Source organism: Patiria miniata, unplaced genomic scaffold (assembly GCF_015706575.1).
Source record: "Patiria miniata isolate m_02_andy unplaced genomic scaffold, ASM1570657v1 HiC_scaffold_27, whole genome shotgun sequence".
Taxonomy (NCBI): Eukaryota; Metazoa; Echinodermata; class Asteroidea; order Valvatida; family Asterinidae; genus Patiria; species Patiria miniata.
The window spans coordinates 7,164,578-7,189,350 of record NW_024037066.1 but is presented as its reverse complement, the minus strand read 5'-3'; the positions used below and the strand labels follow the sequence as shown (position 1 = coordinate 7,189,350).

At 40.0% G+C, this 24,773-nt stretch overlaps 2 protein-coding genes across 2 annotated transcripts; both read right to left on the bottom strand.

Moving 5' to 3' along the window:
• Nucleotides 1-412: 412 nt before the first annotated feature.
• On the bottom strand, nucleotides 413-12,295 carry LOC119734319 (high affinity copper uptake protein 1-like). The gene is made up of 5 exons (XM_038207754.1): nucleotides 11,837-12,295; nucleotides 10,646-10,810; nucleotides 10,051-10,117; nucleotides 3,992-4,160; nucleotides 413-2,791 (listed from the first exon to the last, which is right to left on the bottom strand). Exons 1-5 carry the CDS (start codon nucleotides 11,861-11,863, stop codon nucleotides 2,590-2,592), a joined length of 630 nt encoding a protein of 209 aa, XP_038063682.1. The 5' UTR covers nucleotides 11,864-12,295; the 3' UTR covers nucleotides 413-2,589.
• A 3,775-nt stretch (nucleotides 12,296-16,070) lies between these two features.
• Nucleotides 16,071-21,713, bottom strand: LOC119734526. The gene is made up of 2 exons (XM_038208060.1): nucleotides 21,309-21,713; nucleotides 16,071-16,727 (listed from the first exon to the last, which is right to left on the bottom strand). The coding sequence occupies exon 2, from the start codon at nucleotides 16,695-16,697 to the stop codon at nucleotides 16,071-16,073; it is 627 nt and encodes a 208-aa protein (XP_038063988.1). The 5' UTR covers nucleotides 16,698-16,727; nucleotides 21,309-21,713.
• Nucleotides 21,714-24,773: the final 3,060 nt, after the last annotated feature.

Here is a 24,773-nt window from a genome sequence, read left to right as displayed (position 1 = left end):
CCAGCGTCCAATTTCAATGATATGAAGACCATTTCTGTTAACAATCTTCCTTAATTTTTAATCATTGCATGAAAAACACAATTTATTTTCTAGATAGATATCAACAAAACCATTATTCTTTTCAACTTGCTAAGTACACTTTGGGGTTATTAAAACAATCATGGTACTAATAAATACCTCAACTTTGGATTAATTTCGCATTGCGTTCCCTGCAGGACTTTCAAACAACCTCGGGCTTTTAATGTGGTTAGTACTCTTCATGTATGTGAATTATATGAATATTTCTGTGACATTTTGTGCATTTTGTAATGATTATAATTGGCCAGGACCAGTTTTTTGAAGTACACAAAGTAGATAATATTAATTATTTACTTTCATTGTTTTACAGTATTACTTGCATCTCCATAAATTATTATGTTCATTGGAAACCATCGCTGAATATCAGGTATTAAAGATATTTCTTTTAATAATCTTCCTTAATTTTTACCTATTCATAAAAACTTAAAATGCATGAATGACACAACTTCTTTACACTTTCCGATTACGAAGCAAGCCTGTCAATAAATTTACCAACTTAAAATTTAATATATTTTCAATATCAATAAAATTAGCCTGGCAGATGAATGTACAAAGTAGCGCACATAAAGTTTTTTTTTAAAGCCAAAAGCACCATATAACAATAAGCCTTTTTCTCCAGAATTTTTTGCAATTAAGCATTCAGATTCCTCCCAAAATTGAACATGTAATCAACCGATGATACATAATTCTAAACTTAAACTCGAAACGTCAGGCCCAATGTGAAGAGAAAGAAGCTGGTTCTTCACTAATAAATCTATCAACTCATGCAAAATCAGTTGTTAATAAAAATTGTTGAAAATTTGAAATTAAAAAAGCACCTCCCAAAGCACGGTAAAACACAATATCCATTTTGTACACAAATGACACAACTTGCAAAAAACTGAAAAACAAACTGAAAAAAAAACCCACTCATACTACAACATGCTTAAATGCGAGTAATATAAAATAACGGGTGGTGAGTTTAAACCCATCTGAGTAAGTTTGTAATTTGTTATCACAAAAAGACAATGTTTACAAGTTTCATTAGCGAAGGGTACAACTCAATATTAAAATTGTTATATGATATTTTTGAATCTCTTCAAGTTTGCAAAATGACAGCATTCCTGGAATGTACATTTGAATGGGAAGTACAAGATGGCTGCCATAAAAAAATAGTTTCCTATTATGAAACATACTTTGTTGCTTTGACCCTAATTAGTACTTTGAGGAAACTAAGATTTTAAAACGGCACATTGGTAGAAAATTGTTTCTCAAGGCATAGTGTGGCCGTATTAATCTACTGTTAAATGGAAAATTCTGGGACTTAAGCAACGCTTTTCAGATGAAGCAGGAACAGTGCCAAAATCAGATAGTTTTTCTTAGCAAACACGCCAAATCATCCTCACATTTTTTTGGGGGGGGGGGAGGGCTTTGCAGTGGTTCTTGGTTTTCGAATTAGAATTTACTCAAGTTGTTGTAGTGGCTTTTTTGGGGTCAATTTGGACTTGTACAATTTAAATCAAAACCAATTAAAATCACAACTCCGTCTGCAGGCCATCATTTTCCAAAAACGGTCATTTTTCATTCTATTAACTTTGTATAATTTTTCATTTATCATCACATTTGACATCCTGCATAAATTATCCTGCAGTTTATCAACTGCCCATCGTTGTGATTTGGACACATCACAATTTAAAATAAACACTGTTTGTTTGTTTGTTTGTTTTTTTTTTACAAAACTTCCAACTTAATGCGCACACATCCCCCAATCCCACAGAAAATTACAGAGCCCTTGTCAAATAGTGGGAAATCACCATTTGACCGCGCCAACAAATATCATATTTTTCCCGTGTTGCTGTAGTTAAAACAGGATTTGCCCAGCCAATGAAATGTTTTTCTGCATAGTGAACCCGAGTGTTTGGCCACTCAGAAAAGTGGCCACTATGTATGGGTGGCCACTATGTACGAGCGGCCACTATGTACGGGTGGCCACTATGTACAAGTGCCCACTATGTACAAGTGGCCACTATGTACGGGTGGCCACTATGTACGGGTGGCCACTATGTACAAGTGCCCACTATGTACAAGTGGCCACTATGTATGGGTGGCCACTATGTACAAGTGGCCACTACATGTATGTACAAGTGGCCACTATGTACAAGTGGCTACTATGTAGAAGTGGCTACTATGTAAGGGTGGCCACTATGTAAGGATGGCCACTATGTACGGGTGGCCACTACGTACGGGTTGCCACTATTTGCACGGGTGGCATATTCTGTATTCTGGTGGCCAATGTCGGTGGTTGTTGATGCCAGAGATTCTCAATAGTGGATTTTCTTTTCTTTCTTCATGTTAAAGTCCAAATTTTCAGTGAAATAAATGTCACCTTTTCAATTGCGATTCACAGCTCTAGAGGATATTCTAATCTTTTTCAGGGAAGTAAATGGGTGTGTTATATGCATGGTCAGTGACTTAATTTGGTTGCAGAAGAATTGCATACTGGACAGTTGGAGGGGGGGTTGTTGTTGTGTGTTAGTGACAGTGTTCATTAACGTCCACTACAATGGCACGCTTCCAGCCGAACACGAAGTAGCCCAAGCCAGCTCCAAGGACCACGGAGATACACAGCCAACCGTTGAAGGTCATGAAGATGAGCATCAGGAAGTAACTGATCGTCACCTGGACCATGTGGAGAAGAGTCTGGATGAAATGACTTCCGCTGAGTAGGCGCGATCTAGGGAGGAGAAAAAAAAAATGGAAACCAGGCCATCAATAGATCAATCCTTTAAGCAGTGGCATAAATCCGTGCCGGGGAGTGGTGGGATGGGGGATAACGGTATCGCAAAATCCTACAACAGGGGTTGGTGAGATTGGACAAAAATGAAAAATCCACGAACTTTGGTTGACATGTATACATTTACATGTACATGTATTATTGTACATTTACTTGTGATGGATGTACATGTAAACATGTACATGCACGTATGTCCGTATATAGGGCATGTACATTTTATGTACCGTAATTTCTGTAATGTTTGCAAATTTTGTCACTTCAGTAAACTAAAGAAAACAAATGGGGGAAAAGTGAGGAAAAACATGTCTGGTCATTTAATAATATAATCCATACATGTACGTGATTGATTCAATAATGTCTTTTTCTGTGTGCAATGTTTTTACTTTTACATGTTTGCAGAGAGAAAGAAACGATTCACACACCAAAAATATTAACGGTGCTGTATAGTTACTCATCTTACTTATAAACTCCCAGGCTTCCAAAACATTTTTGAAATTTTGTGTTGGTGGTGGCTATTTTTCAAAGCACTACTGTAGCTTAAACTGATTTCCATCCACAGTCATGATTGATTGGTCAATTGGAAAAATATATAAGTAGTTTAAAACTTCTTTTTTTTAAACAAATCTCAGCACTGACAGTTTGTCCAGAACAGGCGGTTTCTTTTGAGGTCTTACTTGTGCGAATTCCAGAGCACAAGTCGATGCCGCTTGGCATTTTGAGTCACAAGCACAAGTTGCTGCCGGGTTTTATTTCATTATACAGCAAACGTTAAACACAAAGTAAAAGCACAAACGGGAGATTTATTTTGGCGATAATCTGATGCACTTTCGATACTTTCGATATCATTCCTCAGTATCAAAAATTCTGATATTTCGATAAGATTAAAACATTGCTATCGGCGATATCGATATCAAAATAATATTGAATAATCAAGTAATATTGATATATCGACGGAGCTTACTGTACAGAGTAAACCGACTGGCAGCTGGGCAATTTGATCCCCAAATTGTATCAATACTTTTATTTTACTTTTATTTTACTGTTTCTTGTTCTATTGTAAAGCGCTTTGAGGAATCTTAGATTCAAATTGCGCTATATAAATGCTGTTTTATTATTATTATTATTATTATTAATACTTACTCCCCGGCACTGTGGGTCTCAGTCAGCATGGCCTCCGAGCCTTTAGACAGCTGCATGCTGTGGAAGCGGATGTTGACGGCCGAACGCCGCAAGAGGGTCTCCCTGAAAACTTTGAGACCTTCGTAGAGCATGGCCATGAAGAAGACGGCAAAGCAGGAACCCACCAGAGCTGTTGGAACAAACAAGATGAGGTTTGGCATCATTAGCAGGATTGGTGGGTAGAGATCTTATTGGTAAAATTAGAAGTGCACATGTAGGAACTATTTATCTTTTCTTTAAAAAGCTGAAGGTTTAGGATATTTCTTCCTGAAATTTACCCTTCAATCCAAAAACTTTTGGTGTAGAACCTTGTGTGCTTTAACCCTAACTCCCTAGGCCTTTTTGCTAGGATGTAGCCTCAATCCTGCAAAATCCTCCGTTATTTCTTGAATATGGTCCATGGAGGGGTGACCACTGCCTGAATCCTGCAAAATCCTCCGGCTATAACTGTCAATAGGCTGAGGCAGAGGCAGTGACATCCTGGAGCAGTGCGGAGGATGTCAAGTATAATCAAGGACTAAATTTATGCACGGCTGAGCATAAACAACACAAGGTCCGGCCCAAGACCTTGACACAGTGCCTACTCCGAAATCAGCAATGCACTTTTGCCATGTAACCTCAATCCTGCAAATTCCTCCAATTTGCAAAAGGATTTTGGAGGATTCAGGGCGGTTAGGGTTAAGTGACTTGTATACTGTATGGGAAGCCATTGGAAACTTGCAATAGCCAAAAGTTTGTAATGGTTCAGATTTTGCTCTCATTTTGGGGGTGAGAGTTGTATTCAACTACTTTCATTGCATACTTTTGTGACCCAGAACAATGGCCAGGAGACATCAAGGAAATCATAGTTGCAATCACGTCATCGCAAGTCCCTCACAAGTCAATCACACATTGCTGAAGTCCACCCTCACATCAGGTCACATGAACTGTAAAAAAGGCGTTCTTTGTCGTCGTTCATCCTTTGTTACTTGTGAATTGAGTTGACTTGTGTTCAGACATGTGGCTGACTGGACTAAACTCTGGATGAACTTGGTTTCCACTGAAACACAAGCGCAGTCCCCCACGAACAGGAATTCATGCCCAGACTTCTGTTTGCTTTGATAACTGTGAGGAAATTGCGTACCTAGACAGAATGTTTGAGTAAAGGAAAACAAAAGAAAAGCCAACCAGCAGACGGCAATGGACAGAGAAAAAAACAACTCAATCACAAATCTCACCACATGCCAGTTTCAAGTTACTTTTTATAGTATTTTGTACTTTTTTTTAATAGGAAATCTCTATGAGTTTGCAGGATCCAATTGCATATCCCTGGGTTGAAGTGTTTCCTATTAGGCTCCCTGAAGTCACAATCTAACTTGAACTCGCTACGGTCCCCCAGGGTAGCAAAACTAAACGGACCATCTCACGTTACTCATTTTTACATGTACAGCGTGTGTCAATAAAAAATGTAGCAGTCAATCAATAAATATTAAAAATACTACTGGGCAGCATTCTATTTTTGCACAAAACTTATCTATAGAGTCTGAAGGTACAGTAAATGCTCTACAATCTACACAATGGTCATTTTTCCCATCTCATTTGGACACCCCAGTCCAGAGATACAGCTAATTCAATGAAGGACTTGAACTCCAAGTTGGGCCATTTTTCCAATATCTAGGCCCTATATCTAAGGAAAGGCATTCACATACCAAAAATGGTGTGTAAATGCCTTTCATTTATACCATATCATCTGAGAAGTGGCCCAAACAGATTTTGACAGTCTTTACAAGCTTTCCGGTAGCTTTGAAACAAAAGGTCCGAATCACACAGAACAAAAATCCTGTCAAGGGAAAAGAAACACTCTATCATCTCATGGTAAAGTTTTTACCCCCCCAAAACACAACAATTTGGTTTCCTCAGAAAAAAAAATGTTGCTCGACTGCTACATTTTTGTTGAGACCCGCTGTACAATGCAAATGTTCATCCCAGACTCCCAGAGCGCTATGGTCCCTCCGGACCGGTCATGGCTTGGACTATCTTTCACTAATCCGGTAAATTGACAAATTTTTTTAATACTAAGTAATACCGAATGTTATTGTCCAAATACCGAAATAGCCACGATCTCAGTAATTTTAGGTGTTTGTATGCATTAACTTTTGTGCGAAGGAAACTTTCCATTGTCTGATTGCATGAAAACTTGCAGAATACACATTCGGTTACGACGTCCCCCATAAACTTGTGTGCATTTATCTGCTGTGTTATCTCAAAGTAAACATTTACGAATCTTGTGATGCACATGCGCAGTTGGAATACCGATTTCGCTTTTTCTGAGGATGTCTGACCCATTTCTTCAATGTTTATGCACACACATCCCACAGTGGAAAAATAAATAAAAAGGTGTGTACAAGGCCACCTGTTGTGGCCTTGACTTCTCATACCATTTTCCACAGGAGATATCAAATTTCTTATATTTTTGCACCAATTTACTGCAGGTTATGAGTTGAAACGAACTTTCAAAGAAAATTTGGGAAACAACTGTTACCTGTTGTGGCTTCAGCTTCCTGTGCCTATTTCCACTGGAAATATCAGATTTCTTACGATCTGACCTTAGTACTTTATTCAAGGACTTTACTAGGTGAATGACACAGGTCCATAAAAAGTCTGGAGTTCAGGGGTACCGCTCAACCAAATTTTTCCAAACTTTGTATTTGTACAATGGAATTTGCTTTGTGGTGATGTAATTTGAACCAGACAAGCCAACAGAATTTAGGAGCATGTCCCCCAAAACTTTGTTTAGTCGACACAAAAATGCTGTTGCTGAAGTGTCAAAAAAAGAAGAAGTAAATCTGCACCCTTGAACTTTTCCAAAGGGATCAAAATGCAATGGTCCATGTCCACATGCTAACTCTTGGATTGTTTACCACAGTCTAGCTTCCCAACAATAATAGGCCCCCCCAAAAATAATTCTGCTTCCGATTACATGGCATTTGAAAATAGGGTAGGTAGGTAGGGATTTTTTTGGGGCCAATTTTGTGTGTGCACGATCATATTGAGGTGTCTGCGTGTTGTCAAGGATGATGGTTTTCGGTTTTTTCCCTCATTTTGCCCATAAAAAAAATTAGGGTAGGGGCTGTCAGAATAGGGTAGGTAGGGAAACCGGGAGCAGAACTATTTTTTGTTTTGGCCTTACCACTGTGAGGCAAACAAAGGTGACCAGGATATCACACAAAAGACTTTGCAGTAGACAGGTTTTGTATTAACTATTAACTCAGTCTGGGATCAAATCTACTGGTTTTCTTTTGAAAATGGAATAGCTACTGAACTGAGAGTTCCCAAAAATAACATATTGTGCCAAGCCTGTAGTAGTTTGCTAGAATCGAGTTTGAAGACCTCGACCGCATTTAAAATCTTTTTTATTACATCTTTGGGGTGTGATGTCTGTCCCAAGTTTAAGAAATATTATAAGATGAAATTTTGCGTCGAGGTGATATAAATCAAATTAGGTTTTGCCCTTCACCGACGTTTAAACACTGTATACTCAGTTTGTTACCTCCCGAGTGAAAGTTGGAAAAATCACTCGGGTGGGACTCGGACCCACCACTTCCTGCTTTCTAGTGCAGATGACATTTCTCCACGTGACCAAAAATGGTTTATTAGTTACTACATGTACATGTCCATAATCTTTGGCTTTTTGGTGGATTTCTGGCAAAAACAAATGTAAGGAGTTTGGGTTAAAATAAAGTTGAAATTGACTGCATGCACCAGATCTCAATTGTTAAAGAATGTTTGTGTTATGTTAACAGAGAATTTGAGTAAATTTCGGTACTTGTAATCAACACATGGCCAAGACCAAAAATAAAATGTTGTGTTTCTTATTCGGCCAAACAAAAAAGTCTCCGGTTTCTGGTATGCAAGCACGTCGCCGTAGCCATGCGCATCGGCAAAATGAAAAAGTCTTTTTTTTTTCAATGAAAGATGATGTCTCAAAACCGCCAAACTCACTGGTTTGACTGGAATCCTGCTGCTGCACAATTTTAACGTATTTTTAGATGGGGTTACGATTGAGAATAAGCATTATGTGGCCTCTCTGGACTTCCATATATTTGCACTAAGTTTAGCTAAGCACCATTTGCAGTCATCAGCTGACATTTGAAGAAAAAAAACAAAAGATAAAAAAAAAAAAAAAAAAAAAACGTGTCACAGCACCACTTCTTGGGCAAGCTCCATACCAGAAACCGGAGACTTTTTTTTTTTTGGCCTTACAATGTATATTGCAACATGTTTTTCTTTTTGCTCAAAATCTTTATTGCCCTGCTAAATCTTTATTGCCCCTCTCTAGACTCTACTTGGATTTCTGGTACCGGGTATTTACAATAATGAAAAAGAACCCAACTGCAGAGCTGACTACATACTCATGTGACCCAGAGATCTGATTCCAATTGTCGGTTCTATTTTTACACTTTTCCAAAAGTCCCTCTTAACATGTTTACACAAGTAGGCTAGGCTTACGTGACTGAAAACAAAACATGCCAGATCATATGACCCTGAAGGCTGAACACTGAACACCCCGGGCCCTCCCTATTGTCCATGTAATCTTGTATTCTTATTTCCTTCTCAAGGAACGTGTCACATACGCTACACCTACGTACTTCCTCATGATGAAATTTCACCAGTTTCAAAACCTCCACTTTCTCACTCATAAGGAAATGCCCAAGTCTTTGCTCATGTAACGTCTTTTCCTCGTGATCGGATTTTCCCAAATGAGTTAGAAATTGCTTGTATTTTTAGATATGAAACTGAAATCAACAGGAAGGGAGAGATAGTGTTGATGTAGTAGGCCTAATTATAGTGTGAAAGTGCAAGTTCCAATACCAGTGAGACATAAACACTGTTAAGAGCAGATGAGACAACACATGATATACCTGATAAGCTGAAAAGTTTCACTTTTCGTGATGGAAAATCCCTAAAAAAATGACTTCATTCTAATGGAATGAAATGACTTAATGTTGCTTGTGAATGCTTTTGCCAAGTTGTTTCGATTGCAATCTGTGCCTGATGCAATGTACATCAGAATACAGTTGTAAAAGCAAGTTATTTGCATGACTGAAAAAACGTCAAAGTGACGATTCCAGAAACCAGGCTGATCTGTTACTCCATGTAGCTCTGCCCACTGATTAGGCCTGGGCGAGTAGTGGATTTTTCTACTCGAGAACTCAGAGAAATTACTCGTGAGTAGTCTAGTACTTGCGAGCAGTTAACCAAACTCCCATTAAAGCAGAAAAATGACCTGCATGTTCTAATGGCAGGAAGGAACTAATTAGCAAATAGCGTTTAAGTCACACAACATTCTTCAGCATTGAGATATCCTTACTGTGAGACATTTTGAGTCATTTATTTGAAATTGATTTTTTGGACGAATGGAATCCTAGGGAGAGAGTGGTGGAGGGGGTGATTGCCTGTTTGCAGGGGACGTATTAAGCCGTGAACCCTAAACCGCTACTCGCTAGTACCTGCTTGTACTCGCACAAGGACGAGTACTCGAGAAGATGAAAAACCACGAGTAAAACAACGAGTAGCATGAACCTGGCATGCAAATGGGAACTTCCAACGAGGAAATTCCAAACCACACAAGACTTTGTACAGTGTTTTTCAATTTGTAATGGCATTGACGAGAAGTGCAAGATGAGGAAATCAGCAGATCCGAGGAAAAGTTGCATGCCTGATAAACTACTCCAGTAATCAAGTTATATGCCCGGCGGTGCCAATGATATTCTGACAAATCAAATTCATGACTAAGCTACCACTACCAAATGTCCGACAAAAGTTTGACATGCATGAGCATGATGCATGCAGCTGGAACATGATGTGTGGCGCTGTAGAGGCACATACATGTTATCGCTCGCAAAACGGCCGCAAGTGGGCAGAGTTTACAGTCAAATCTGGAACAGTCAGGCCATTTGGTAAAAAGTAGAATAGTAGACTGAAATGCAAGAAACGAACCAGAACTGAACGAAAAACGCATTAATCATGCCAATTCTTACCTCCCACGGAATTGACCTCCCATCCCTGGAAAAGGATTGTTACCTTGTCACCAAAATAGAACACCATCTGTGAATATAAAAAGAAGAGAAGCAATCAGTTTAATTTCAATTTCAGAAAATATCATGTACATGCACTGGGGGTTTATTCCCTCAAGAAAAAGACATGTACAAGTAAGTGATAGGCCTTTGTAAGTGATATGCTGTTGTTCAAAATTGGGAGGGGTGCATTTAATAACAAACCTTATTATTTGCAACACCACCAGGCAAGTGGTGCGTTACGGTTCGTGTGATTAGCATTCTTTGGGTATTTAAAAAAAAAAACCATGTGACTAGCGAGTTACAAGTCATTAATAGCTTCAAATCCAAGAAATGATGGTCCAGTCCGAGTCCCGTGTCACCGAAATTGCGACACAAGATGGACCCGAGTCTGAGTCCTGGACTCGAGTCATGCAACACTGCAGCGACCTTTGGAACACCATACAATGTACTAGCGCTCAACCAACTAACATAGCTGTCCAGCCCCCCCCCCCCCCCCCACTGTATGTTTACGGTTTCCCAATCGTCACAAGCCATAAACCTGCCATCTTGTACCTACCGAGTGGCCCATGGGCATGTTGTGATCTGATCCAGGGCCATGGGTCATTCCAGGGCCGTGGGTCATTCCAGGGCCATGGGTCATTCCAGGGCCATGAGTCATTCCGTCAGGCATGTCGCTGTGGTGCATCCCAGAATGCATACCGGGCATCATAGTGCTCATGTTCTACAATTACAAATTAAAGGGAAAATACAACATTTGCAAACATCAAAAAATGAAATGATCAAATTATCATGAAATATCTTACTGGATTGAACGTTAGGGAATGACAGTCTAAAGCATCCTGTAAAATCGTGGCTCCTGGTGTGCTGACATTTTCAAGGAAAATTGTATTTTGAGAAAAAAAGGGTTTTTTTTCCAGAAACTGCTCCTAAATTTGCATTTTTAGTTATTCCGCGTTTTCTTTGCAATTGATTGCACACCTGTGAAGGGGTTCAAGTTTTTGTTTTTCGGCACAACTCTGCATGTAGATCGCGCGCGGGCATGTCCCGGCCCCTGCTTCACGTATGTGTTTGTATCATGTGTACATGATGTACGTCCATAGGAACTACCATATACAATGCGTTGAAAAGATAAAAGCCAACGTTTTTGAATGATCGCTGTATGATGCCTGTTCAATAGTGGTTGAATTTCACCGATTTTCAACCCAAAAAATATTTGTGAGTATCATTAAAGCCCCATTACTTCGTCTTTGACATGTGGAAATGCCAGTTCTAGCGCCCCAGTTAATGGAACTAGAGTAATGGGGCCATATCATAAGTCCGATGCCTCATAGGTCCGACGCCTCATAAGTCCGAAATTTCGGACTTATGAGGCGTCGGACTTATGAGGCATAAAATGTATTTACTCCGCTTCATAGGTCCGACGCCTCATAAGTCCGACGCCTCATAAGTCCGACAAATTAAACACCTCGTTTTTCCATTGTCGGACTAATGAGGCGTCGGACTTATGAGGCGTCGGACCTATGAGGCGTCGTACTTATGGGCCTTTATTTGGTTAGGGGATGCAATTTTGTCGGACTTATGAGGCGTCGGATCTATGAGGCGTCGGACTTATGAGCGGACCCCAGAGTAACTCCAGCTCTAATGCTCATCAGGAATTCCACATGTCCTGATGAGCAAGGAGCTGGAGTTTCAGCTAGCTCAGCTGAAACCCCTGTTGTGGTTGTTGCCTGTGCAAAATATTTCTTACCATTGCTCCGTGATGTCCACCGTCCATGATGTCAATGATAATAAGATGGAATTGATATCAACGATGCAAATTTGCAATCCTATTCGCAATCCAATCTCGACTCGAGTGCTAGTTTTAGTTTAACGAATGATCAAATTCGACGACCAGCACTCTGCGCTCAGCTAGCTCTAGTACTAGTAGTAGGCCAGCCTGCTAAAAAGTGAACCGTCAATGACCGTAAACAAAATTAATTGATGACCGTCCAACTCCAACACAACAGCTGCAGCTGGCAAGACCGATTCAGTTCAGTTGTTAAAATCACAAATGCCCACTTCCTTCTTGTCTGTGTACTTATGTTCACTGGGCTTCGATGTTTCCCCGAAACTAGTGAAGACTTTGCATAATAAAGCACGGATTTGATAGCGTTTACTCAGTCACAGCATAGGCAGTATGCAGACGTCCTCAACGGCCAAGTTAACAACTTCTTGCATTAATAGGATTTTTGCATAAATAGGTAGGCACCATCAGCAGACACTCCGCTGAAAAATGTGAAATTGCTCTTGAGGAAGGGCGCAGCTAGCGTTGGATAGGTAATGAGAAAATTCCATGCACTCAACGTAATAATTTAGTTATGCAAAACCACTAAACTATTTATTTCTATGGTAAATCATTGCAAATATGAAATATTTTAAAGCAGTTTATTCTCTGATTTATAGCACCACTCATGTGTTTCAGGGGGAAATGTCTTAAGTGCCTCAAAAATAAAATAAAACAACTTGGCAGCGTACCGGTATTGTACCACCGGGGATTCAGAGATGGCGGGGTGGTGGTAATACGAACGATTTTCTCTTGAAAATCTTTCCACTTTTATCATATGTATTATTGTTTGTGGCTTATTCTCAACAGCATTTTTTTTAAAAGATCAACAATATTATTAAATCAATTGTCAAATTAATTTATTAAATCATTAATGAATTAATTTTGTCTTTCTTAAGAAAGTAGGCTATCCGAGTGAACGTAAGCGTTTTTAAAATGATAGTAATTAATTATTTCTATACCGTCAAATATGGAAGGCCAGGAGGATATCATAAAAGCATGGAGCAATGGGTTAATTGTACTTGGGAACTGATTGTATTAATGGTGAAAATAAAATGCAGTGTTTTTTTCAAAGGGGAAAACTTCAATCTGGATTCACGTTTGAACGACTTTTCGCTTTAAAGTTGTGGACTTTTGAAGCAGCAATGGCCGTTTGACTACGTTTGTTGCCGTGCCTGGTACGGTCTCCTCGCCTCCGGGCCCTCAAACTACATGTAAGGCCAAATAAAAAATAAAAAACATGTTTAGCGTCCCCGCCCCTTCCTTTTTGGAGGCCCCTCCTTTTTTTTTAAACCCCAAAATGATAAATTTTAAACAGTGGCATCATTTTGGCGCGGCCTCTTGTTGCATCATATCTACAGCCATATAAAGCTGGTATGTCGTTTCCTGAGTCCAAGTGGCGGCCATTTAAAAAAAAAAGAAGCTGGCTGCCATCTTGAATAATAGCCGGGGTCGGGCGGCCATTTTGGAACGGAAAAAAGGGCCTCCTCCTTAGTTTCTTTTTTTTCCAAGAAGGCAGGACGCTAAACATGTTTTTTTTTTTACTTGGCCTAATTGTAGATCTCAACATGTTGATATTTTAACTGACAGGTAGGTCTTTTATCCCCCTTTATTCACTTATTCGCTCATTCAGTTAATCCTTTAATCGTGTCTTCATTTCTTCATTTCGACATCTTTTAAAGTGTTTTTCTCCTTCCTCAATAAAAATCCCGCACGCATTTTACACCCGACGTTGTACATGAATTATAATCTACGTGTATAATACACACACGCGTTTACCTACTTAACGATAGGGGCGCCCTTCCCCATAGCTCCCACTTAATGACGTCATCGTGTTTCATCGGTCACTGTACAAAAAGGTACTCAGTGTCCGATGGACGTCCCGAGCCGGTGCGTTGTTGTATAGCGCTAGCGTACCGTGGGGGGCCTACGTGCAAAAATCTACATAAATCTCTGACGACACCAGCAATCTATTATTCAATACAATAACTCAGTTTGGGTACTTAAATGGTACAAGAACAAATTTTGTGTGATGTTCTTTTGTTATGTCGTGGAATATATAGCCCGAGAGACTGAAAAGATGAATGTAAGATGTCGGTTGTTTCTTGTTTTAAATTTTCGATTGCTCCGTTCTTAATGACAAGGTTTTGGTTAAGGATTTTTGTTCAGTTTTTTTTCTTCAATTTTTTATTTAGTAAATTAAATAATTGCCTTTGCATAAGAACATGATCGATTTGAAATGGAAACTTTCAAATTGCGCACCTTGTTTAGTGGAATACCAAGCTTTTTTTTTTTTTTTTTTGCGTAGTCGTCCAAATCAAATGGAAATAGGAATACCGCCAACGAGGGGTGGGGGGGGGGGGGGGGGGGGGGGGCGGGGGGAGGTGTAGGAAATGGTGGCACAGGGGTGACCACGTGTCCCGATAAAGAGTCGTGATCGATGACCATGGACCACATCAACACCCCTCCCCCTCAGAATTCGCGTTTAAGAAAACATGCGCCTTTTTGTAACTCATTTGCCCTCTCCAGAGTACGCGACGATGATCTTGTACCAGCCAGTGACCGTCCGCTCATATCATAAGTCCGACGCCTCATAGGTCCGACACCATAGGTCCGACGCCTCATAAGTCCGAAATGTTGGCCTCATAGCTCCGACGCCTCATAAGTCATATACAGCGTCAGTGTCCATTGTCAGACTTGAGGCGTCCGGGGACCTATGAGGCGGAATTTATGCCTCATAAGTTCGACAGCTCATAAGTCCGAAATTTCGGACTTAAGAGGCGTCGGACCTATGAGGCGTCGGACTTAATTATGATGCGCCCCCCTGAGTACACGCAGTATGACAGGCCGATAATGACCCGTTCTTGTCAGACCATGGAGGTCACTATTAGAAAATTTAAATTCTACCTCCATGGTCAGACACTGCCCGATACATGCACATCGAGAATTAAATAAAGAGATTATCGCGATGATAAAAATTAAATACAGCCAGACAGCCAACAAAAGTCACGCCACGCCACACCTTCAATATTATCGCAACGTTTGACAATCAAAATGCTGAATGATACCCGCATGAATTTAATGCGATTATTCAATAAACCAACACAAAGCGTTGTTGTTAATTATGCTCTCTCGTGACTGGAGGACAAGTTGACTACGGTATCCCCGAACAGACACTTACATCAAACGTTCGACAAAAGTGCATCCGCCCAACGCAGTGTTGTTTCTAGAAATACTAAACTCATTAGGCCTCCATCAAAATGTTCGCTATGAATATTTATTTATTTACTCAAAGCAAAAGTAAATAATGACATTCTGTACTAGAGAAAGGCCAAAAATATTCTGGCCGGAATCAGAAAGTTATATCACGGCCCCGAGAACATTATAATTGGGCAAATACATGCTAAGGCATCGGAGGATTGTAATAATTATAAGCGGTTGCCATTTTTGTTTGAAGACTGTCGTTTATACTCTCATAAAATCTCAATTGAAACCTCTTTGACATACACTTCAAAATGTACACATAATTGCATTAACTAAACTACTTATGGTTTATTTACAAATAGCATGGAATTATCTTTTGGTTTTTGATATGACGATTCAATTGATAGCAATAAAGGAAAAGGGTATTGTAATAATATACGGACATTGACCATGTGCAAATTAACCAATTGACGTGTTGGTTTTGGCATTCAGGAAAAATAGCATAGGCACCCCCTACAATCGGATTCGTGAGCAAAATAAAGATAACTTGTTCCACCTTGCTGGTCACAACCAAACTAGTATTACGGACATATCAAACTACGGCTTATCAAAGTTGTATGCGAAGTCTTGAACGGAAACGTGAAGGATTGTGGGCGAGTCAATCCGAACTGCCACGAACGAGAGTATGCATGACGAACAAGCAGCTCTATGACGTCATAGGGTAACATCCAATCCGGCCAGGCACATGTCCTCTGGGTCATTGTGGAGCCTCTTAAAAAATATGGTAAGCCCTAAAATGAAGGATAAATAAAGATTTTTTTTAAATTCAAACTTCTGTCTTGTCATGGTTTATTTTCAGGGGGATCATATTAAGTCTTTGCGTATGCTTTAGACATTGTGTTTGTTTGCTTGGTTGTTTCATTACTTATTGAGTTGTCGTACTTATCGTATAAAGTTATTTTCCGCCACGCATTCCTGGCAGTTCCACGGGCTGTCGCCCTTGACCGAGTTGTCTCATGATCGCAGCTCGTATGGCCGCCCGTCGGGAGGCGCTCATCTCGGGACCCCCGGTTCGCTTCTCCGCTCCTACTCCGAGATCCTGAAACTCCGGGACGGTAGTGTCATCGACCAGGAGCTTCTTGAACCGCATACCGATGGGCAGCTCCACGGGCTGGGGTGCACGCTCTCGCAGTCTTCGCATGATCTCCCGCCGTACCATGACGCGTTGCGTCGGCGACAGGTTATCACGCTTCTCCACGTCATCACTGCTGGTTGGATGCGGCTGCAACTGGCTGGAACCGGTCCAAGCCAGTTCCTCCAAGAGTACCAGTCGGGCTTGTAGTGCGTCCACCATCGACCGGCCTTCTTGGATGAATTCAGTAGTAAGTTGAGCGAAGCATGCCTCACCTCTGTCTTTGGCTTCCGTCGGTGGGGGCGCCAGAGAGGCACTCGTCAATACCCTGTTTGGAAGTACCTTCTGGAAATCAGCCACGTGACTTTGAAGAGTTGGCGCCGCTTGCGTCATTGCTATCAACAAGAGAACTAGAGTGGTAGCAGTGCCAGTGTCTCGGACGGTTGCCATGGTGATTTGTGATGCACACGAACGTAATACCTGGGGAAAATGAGCACACAATAAGAGAGGTGATGAATGATAAAATCTTGAACCAAATTGGGCAGATCTCGGTGCATGGCAGCAAAAAGGAAGGTCGAATTAATCTCAGCATGAGTAGGAACCAACAAAATTAGAAACGAAGCATGTTTTAGTGTACAAATAATGAATGTTTGTGAGTGCAATGGTAAGAATAATTTCATGAGGTGACAGATGAAATGTTCCATTTAATTCACGAAGCGAAGCCGAGTGGAATGGAACATTTCATCTGTCACCGAATGAAATTATTCTTTCCATTGCATGAACATGAAACATTCATTATTTGTTTTATATACACCTGAATAAATCCTTGTCATCTGATTGGTTGACTTTTAATAGCCAATTTATTCAGGTTAACAACAGTTAAAAGTTCGACGAGTTCATCATATTTATATTAATGCAAACTGTTCAACAGGTTGGGAACAATCATATTCAATTTATATCGATTTAAAACAGCGCCACCACCAGCAGCAGTGACACCGTGCAACGGAAGTTCTATTCACCGTGCAATATATTAAACTTCCATTGCACTGTGCGCTGCGCGCCACGCGCGCGCCGTGCGTTGGTACGAATAATTCAATGGCATGTGATCAACGATCCACCAATCAGATAACGGGGCTTTATTCAGGTGTTGTATAATACACAAACACCTACAACAGAAACAGCCAACCCTAGCACAAGCGTTTCTTTTGTGCAAAACCAATACCCTTTTATTACACCGACATTCAATACAATTTTGACGGTTCTGAAACCCCATCGCGGGCCTTACAATTGTTTTGCCTGTTTTAATCATAAATATTTTATTTTGAATAAGCCACTGGAGAACATTTCTGGAAAACAAAAGTCGGTTACTTTTCGGGATTTTTTTGCTAATCAAACGAGTTTAGCATGGGACTGGTATAGACTTTCCTCCAAACCCGTCCGAGCGGTACCTTCACCTTGCATTGTCACTCCAAGGCATAACCATGGGCGTCGCGAGGGGGGGGCAAGGGGGGGCACTTGCCCCCCCCCTGGAAAAGAAAAAAAAAAAAAAAAAAAAAAAAAAAAGGACGCAAAAAAAGAAAAAGAAAGAAAAAGAGGCGCGAAGACAAAGTGGTGTAAATTTAATGAGTTGGGGGGGGGGCAAAATGTCCCTGCCCCCTCTAAAACTGATAAATCAAAAATGTATTGAAAAATACAAGCATTTTTGGTCCAAAAATTTTTTTGCCCCCCTCTAGAAAAAATCCTGGCGACGCCCATGGGCATAACAACCACGCATACGTGTGTTAAGTTGTCTCTTATGATTTTCATGACGTGTGTTTACGTAAATGCCCAACAGCAAATCGGCCCTATAGATCATATAGCGTTTATCCATTTTCCTTCCCTCTTAATTGATCTGTTATTTTTCCCGCGGAATGAAAAAGTCGGCCTGGTTGGTAATGTAATCATGGAATAATTGCCCCAATTGCCCCTCACTAGCACTGTGACGTTAGTGAAAAGGGGTTGCCTGAAAGCATTGGTCAATTTCAAAAGCCCAGAAGTATAAACTTCATCTGTAAAGTTCGCTTTCTGACCAAACTGAACAAAAATGAAAACTTTGGTTTTTGCAATTATACTCAGATGGTTTGAGTAATACGTCAAACCAATCTTGCCGAATACCACTTTATACCCTGGAGCAATCTTTGAGTTTTGATGACCAATTTATGGAGGTTGTGGCAAACAGCACCCTTCAATATCCTTTGGGGAAACTTCATTGTCTGCATGCAGTGGCGTGCATCCGGGGCCTAGAGTTAATGTTGACGATTTAGGGGAAAATTACATTTCGAAGGGAAATTTTGTTCACAAGGACTTTTTTGCCCTGTCGGCATTATTTTGTCCATCAATGATCAAGTTACGGTAATTATCGAGTGTACGACAATCTTTTAGGGTCATTAAAAAGTGAAAACTCTGTCAGCTTTTAAGCGTTTGTCTCAGCCTTTTGCAGCAGTACAATCGTGCGGTCCGGGGAGGGAACGCACCCCCTAGTTAAAGGGAACATGAAATAAAATTTCGATTGCATTTTTTTTTTGCTTAAATCAATAAAGTATGATGTTCTTAACAATATTATGTGTGCAATTGTGTTTATTTACTGGGATAAATGGGGGAAAATAATTTGTGAACATGTTTGGTCGAACTACTCCGCCCCACGAAGGGAAGCTTCATTAACATAAAACTTCGCGAGGGGTTTGATTGGGAGATAAAATACCGAGTCAAAAAGAAAGTTAACGAGATTAATTCTATTGTTAGTTTTTTTCACTGAAAAGCAATGACATTTGACACACCAATGAAGCACGTGCAGTATTTCACGAGAATGTCCATTCACTCATATGGGAAAAAAGTACTGAAATTGGTCATTTAATATTAAGATATTTCGCGTGTTTTATTAAAAAGAACCCATTTTTACAGCTGTCGAAGCAATGCTTAATGCATTGAAGCTATTCAGCCGATTGAGCACCAGTGAGTATATGCAGGCATTCAAATCAAATATGATTTAATTTGAGTCAAGACTGAAACAATATTTTAACTGTCAGCTTTTATGTTTTACATTATGAGGAATACATCAAGTCTTTTTACAGAAATGAGAATGGGGAATTTTGTAAGTATTCCTTTGCATGTTTTCGTTCCTTGTATTTAATATTTATCAATGGGTATCGGTAAATGATGAGTGTGTATTAATATGTAAAAAAAAATTACGGTTACTAGTCAAAAACATCTTGTTTCCGTGTTATTTTTTATTAAATGGAGCGAGCAACATATTTTTTTAAATATTGCTTTTCGAACTCGGTCACTTTCCGTTTGTCCAACTTAGGAACAGAATACAACTGAAATTCTACCAATTATTAGAGCTATAAATAAACGCCAACAGATTGGTCACAAAATAAAATTGCTCTAACACAAGATATTCCTGTTGTGCTGGATAATTAATCGATAGTGAAAAAAGGGGGAAAAAATACAAAACTTAAAAGCATGCTTTAATTTAAGGTGCGTTCCCTGTGCTCGATCTTGAACAGATTTTTAATGTGTATGTCTTATTCTGCAAAACAAAAAGGTATTTTTTGGAGGCACAAACAAATTCGTTTTGCGACTACACTGGCTCCAGGTCAGTGTACATGTATTATGGAGAACGAGGAAGAATTATGGAGGGGCCATGTGTGTGTAGTCTACAGAAGTGACCAGGGGCCAATTTCACGGCGCTGCTAAGCACACAAATTTGCTTAGCACAAAAAAAGTCTAGCTTATAAAAGCAGGCTACCAGCCAAAACTCCACGTGATGTATATTGTTCGTGATTAGTATTCAGCTGTTGTTTGCTTAGCATGAAAATCACATGGAGTTTTGGCGGATAACCTGCTTTTATAAGCCAGACTTTTTTGTGCTAAGCAAATTTTTGTGCTTAGCAGCGCCGTGAAATTGGGCCCTGGTTTAATATTTTTTTCTTCAAATTTGACACAAAAGATGAAGTATTTATTAGAAGAGCACGTTCTTTCACTCATCTGAACAAAAATACAGAATTACTGAAATTGTTCCATGTTATCAGACGTCATACAATTATGTTTTACTATAAGAAACTACATTTGAGCCATCCATGGAATATCATTGAAAGCTATTGAGCTGAGTGAGAATAACAGATTACACACAGGCATGCAAATACAAAAGGGATTCTAATCATTAAGTTAATATTGAAATTTATTTTTACTGTCAGATTTTGAGTTCTGAATGGGAGGAACAAGTCAATTCTTCAAGTTTACTAAATTATTGACGGCGATTTTTGGGTTTTTTTTCCTTTGCAAATGTTCGTTCCTTCATGGAGGTGGGAAAATGTCCGTGTTTCATTGTATTGAATGGCTATTCATCTGTTCGTAAAAAGGTAAATTATCGGTGGCGGACAGACGATTTTGTTTTAAATAGTCCGAACTTGGGAATAGAGTACGCCAATTACGTGAAATGTTCACAGTTACTAGTCAATCCCTATGTTATTTTTATGAAATGGGGCGAGGCACATATTTTTAAATTTTTTTTTTCTAATTCGGTCACTTTCTTTTTGACTCACCCTGTTCAAGAAGTGACGTGCCTAGATTCGACTATAAGTCCAAGGGCGGATCCGGGGGGGGGGCAAAGGGGGCCATGCCCCGCCCCCCCCCCCGAAACGAAACCAATTTTTTTTTTTTTTTATGTGACATCGCAATAAAGGCAGGCAATGGGTACACCACCATCTTTTCCTCAAAAAAACATTGGTTAAAGTGGTCAGAAATTGCCTCAGATCGCACCACAGAGCATCTAGAATCCACAAAAATTTCGGGGCCCTTAAGCGGGCCCCGAACCCCACGCCGTAATTTTTTTGACCCACTTTTTGGGGGGGACCAAAATTTTTTTTGGTCCCCCAAAAAATTGTGTTCTGGATCCGCCCTTGTATAAGTCAGGTGTGGGGAACTTGAATAACCTAGCCTATAACTAAAGTTTCTTAAAAGTCATCAAAGTGACACCTGTGACACCATTTATGACTAATCACCGTGTGGTAGGCAACTTACCTGGAAGTCTTGCCACTATCCGGTGATGTTCTTGTGGGTTACACGAGTAACGAGCAGGTCAGGTAGCGCGAAACTCCAACTAGATGAGGCCGTTGCTTTACCGGAGATGCCGCATCAGTTCTTCTGATCACGACGCCCAAAAGTCTCTTAATTTGTTTTCATGCTCGCTTTTCTGGGCTCTTTATACTAGTTTCTCGGCGGGCGTGGGTGTTGATAACATCATAATAATGAAAACCGGTGAAACGCACTGCTTGCGTGGTGTTTCGCGTTTTCCGACTCTATTTTGCCCGTGTCTTTTAACACCGGGGCAAATTGTGAGCGTCGTCACCGGGGATTGTGGAGTCGTTCAACCCTCGAGGCCTGGCTCCAAGTTACGCTCAGTGACGCCTGCGAATATCGCGTGAACGTAAGACCCTCATCCCGTTGACTGTGCATCCAAGTAATTTGCTGTTTTTTGTTTCCCCAGGACATCTTTATTTTATCAAAAAAACAAAATCTGAAATGAACTTATTATACACTTTCCACAGGCTCGCACGGGTACGGGCAAACCAGGAGGAAGTCAAGTAATTAACGGCAAGCTTGGACGCTGCGCGGAAAGTTGTAACAAAATTACGGGTGGTGACTGAATGAAGTCGCTGTTGACAATTTCTGGCTTGGCACTTTGAATTGTCTTTGAAACCATGCAAAAAATAAAGATGCTATTTTCCGTTGCACCGAAAATAAATCTTTCCTGGAAGGGTATAGGCCTACAATGTACAGGTGTTGGCTTTTTATGACAGTGTGACTTGAATGAATGTTTTAGTGAGGCAGCCGAATTTAACTCTTATAATGCGGTATAACCATTTACACTTCGGTGTTTTTCATTCTATCAAGTTATTTCTCAATCGTAAAAATATCAAGACGGCTAAAAATGGCATAGGCCTACTGTGATAATAAACAATGGTGTGGGCAAGAAATTTACTATGCGGCAAGTAATTGGTTTTTCAGGCCCGCTGATTTACCAGGAGTCCTACGCTTTTCCCAAAGAAAAATAAATAACCTCGTTCATTGTCATGGCGTGCAATGACCACGTGTAAATCTCAACAAACTCATCTTGTGTAAATTATTGACGTCGCAGAGAAGGACAATTTTGTAAAACGAAGCATGAATCATCAAATCTTATACAAATATGATGTCGATTTTATTATGAAGCATTATCACTATTATGCGTTGCAGGTGTCTTAGAGGGTATCCATTGTTATTTCAATTTTAAATTATCAATGAATGAACAATTTGCTCTCGCCTATGCTAGCGATACAAAACCACTGCCTATTGACTCCTCCGTACTGAATAAGGTCTATTGGCGATTTGTCCCCTTTCTTATAACAGAGAAGACCTTCTTTCACCGATAATAAGAATAATGCATTTGTTTCCTCCCAAGCACATGCAACTTGTAAATTGAATAAGAGAAAGGAAAATCATCTCCTTTGGACTTCAGATTCAACTGAAATTTGAAACTGCAGATATTGCAAACTTAATAGAGCAAATCCCAGTCGGCAGCGTAAACTACATGGGGGGGGGGACCTGCAGATTCCGCATCCGCACATAGCACGCGGGTATGTACATTGTACACCTGTCGGATTCGAATTCAGAGTGGGTCTTGTTAATTGTGATGTTCAAGCTGTTTGCGCAAGGTGTTTGTGATATCGCGCGAGTCGTGCACATGACTTTAAATGTCATCCCGCGCGATGTATCAGGTTATCATTCAAAATAAGGTCGAGTGATTCGTGATGACAAACATAATGCTTTTTGGGGTTCCCCTATATATTTCCTCCAGTAAAAATGTTTTCTCATGTTTCAAAAACAAGCCTAGGCTGGGATTGCGTGTTCTTCTGGAATTGAAGAAAATCGTATACCCGTGCAGTCTGTTTTTCGCTTGGAGTCGCTATTGTCAAAACACTGTTGCAGGTAAGGTTTTATACAGAAAAGTTTCCTTTTAGAGATATTTGATTTTTCACAAAGTCAATTTAAACCCTATATGTAATTCGAACCATCTTCTCCAGCAGACTTGGTTGTAATCGCCCAAATCCTGTAAAACTTGTGAAGTTTCTTCTCGCATATTTTTTTAAAAAGATAAGTCCCCCTTCTTTTTTCCGGGGCCACCTCTGCCCAACAGAAGGAAGTGTTATGTGCCTTTTACATGTACATCATCGCATCTCCCTTCTTTGTATGAAAGCCCCGCCCCTTTTAATGTTGCTCTTGTAGTTAAAGGGAATGTACATCATTTGCTTTTGCTGTAATTTTCGGAAATGAACTATTCAAGGGGTTAGTATAATAGATCAAATATTGTTACACTGACATTTGTGAAGTTTTGTGTTCGAAAAGGTTGGAAAAACCAAGAAAAACAAAAATGTTCAAGTAGTCTGGTTCCCTGACTCCACAAAAGATAAAATGGATCAATTTATAGATGATGGAAAATTGTAAGGCAAGGGAACCAGTCTAGCTGGCCTGCACCCGTTCATGAACATGTAACCGATAGCAAACAAAATTTGGACTGAAAAATGGTAAATTTGGAGCAGTAGTTGAAAAATAGTTAGGTTTTTCCAACGCTGGTCGGCCGACCACCGTTGGAAATGTATACAAAAATACCATTTTCTTGAATATGACTTCACACCACATGCCATAATTTTACAAGATGCTTGAGACTGTCATTTACCAACATCCTAGTAAGGTATTTCGTAAAAACTTGGTAGTTTTATTTTTAAATGTTTGCAAATGTTGTATATTCCCTTTAAGTTCTGTGCAGGCGTAATGGCTCTATGTAATCTATTTTCGAGTTTCACCTCGGAAAATAGATTTTGTTTTTTTAATTTGCTATTTTTCTAGCAATGCAAAAGTTATTCTCTTTTGATTGAGACATCGAGAAAAACCAATCCGCTCATGTTTAGTTATTGAATAACAAACATCGAATCATCTAAGGCCCAACAATAACTCAGGCTTATCTTTTATGCATTATGGGCGCCAAAGCAAGACAAAAAAGATTCATATTTTTGGACGGTTGAAAATGTTGTAAGTAGAACCAAAAAATCGAATGGACAGCACGGGTAGAGAACTTTAATTTCTCTCAAGGATCGCTATATCCTATACAGGAAGGCGTCTTATTGCCATCTCGTTACACCAAGTACTCGTTGAAAAATGGTGTCGATTTCAGGGGCAGCAATGATTGGACCCATTGTAACACAGAGCGCACCACGATTTTTACCGTGATTAAAAAAGTGGTACAAAGTACGGGCAATCATATTTCGTACTTCCAGACTTAATTAAGTTTTGTGTAATCTGAACGAGCAGTGACATCATTATTCGCGTCACGATCGACCTTGGTCTGTCGACTTGTAAAATAATCCGGTTATTGACACCAACAAAATGTCAGTAGGGCCAAAAAAATGGTGTTATAATTTATATATTGGAACCGACATTCTGACGGTT

Bases quoted from the DNA above. Each gene is read 5' to 3' on its own strand.
- LOC119734319 (XM_038207754.1), bottom strand. From the start codon at position 11,863: ATGGACGGTGGACATCACGGAGCAATG. The intron at 4,161-10,050 runs GTAAGAATTGGC...TTGTTCCAACAG, and splicing joins GGAGGTCAATTCCGTGGGAG to CTCTGGTGGGTTCCTGCTTT. The intron at 2,792-3,991 runs GTAAGTATTAAT...TCTCCTCCCTAG, and splicing joins GAGACCCACAGTGCCGGGGA to ATCGCGCCTACTCAGCGGAA.
- LOC119734526 (XM_038208060.1), bottom strand. From the start codon at position 16,697: ATGGCAACCGTCCGAGACACTGGCACTGCTACCACTCTAGTTCTCTTG.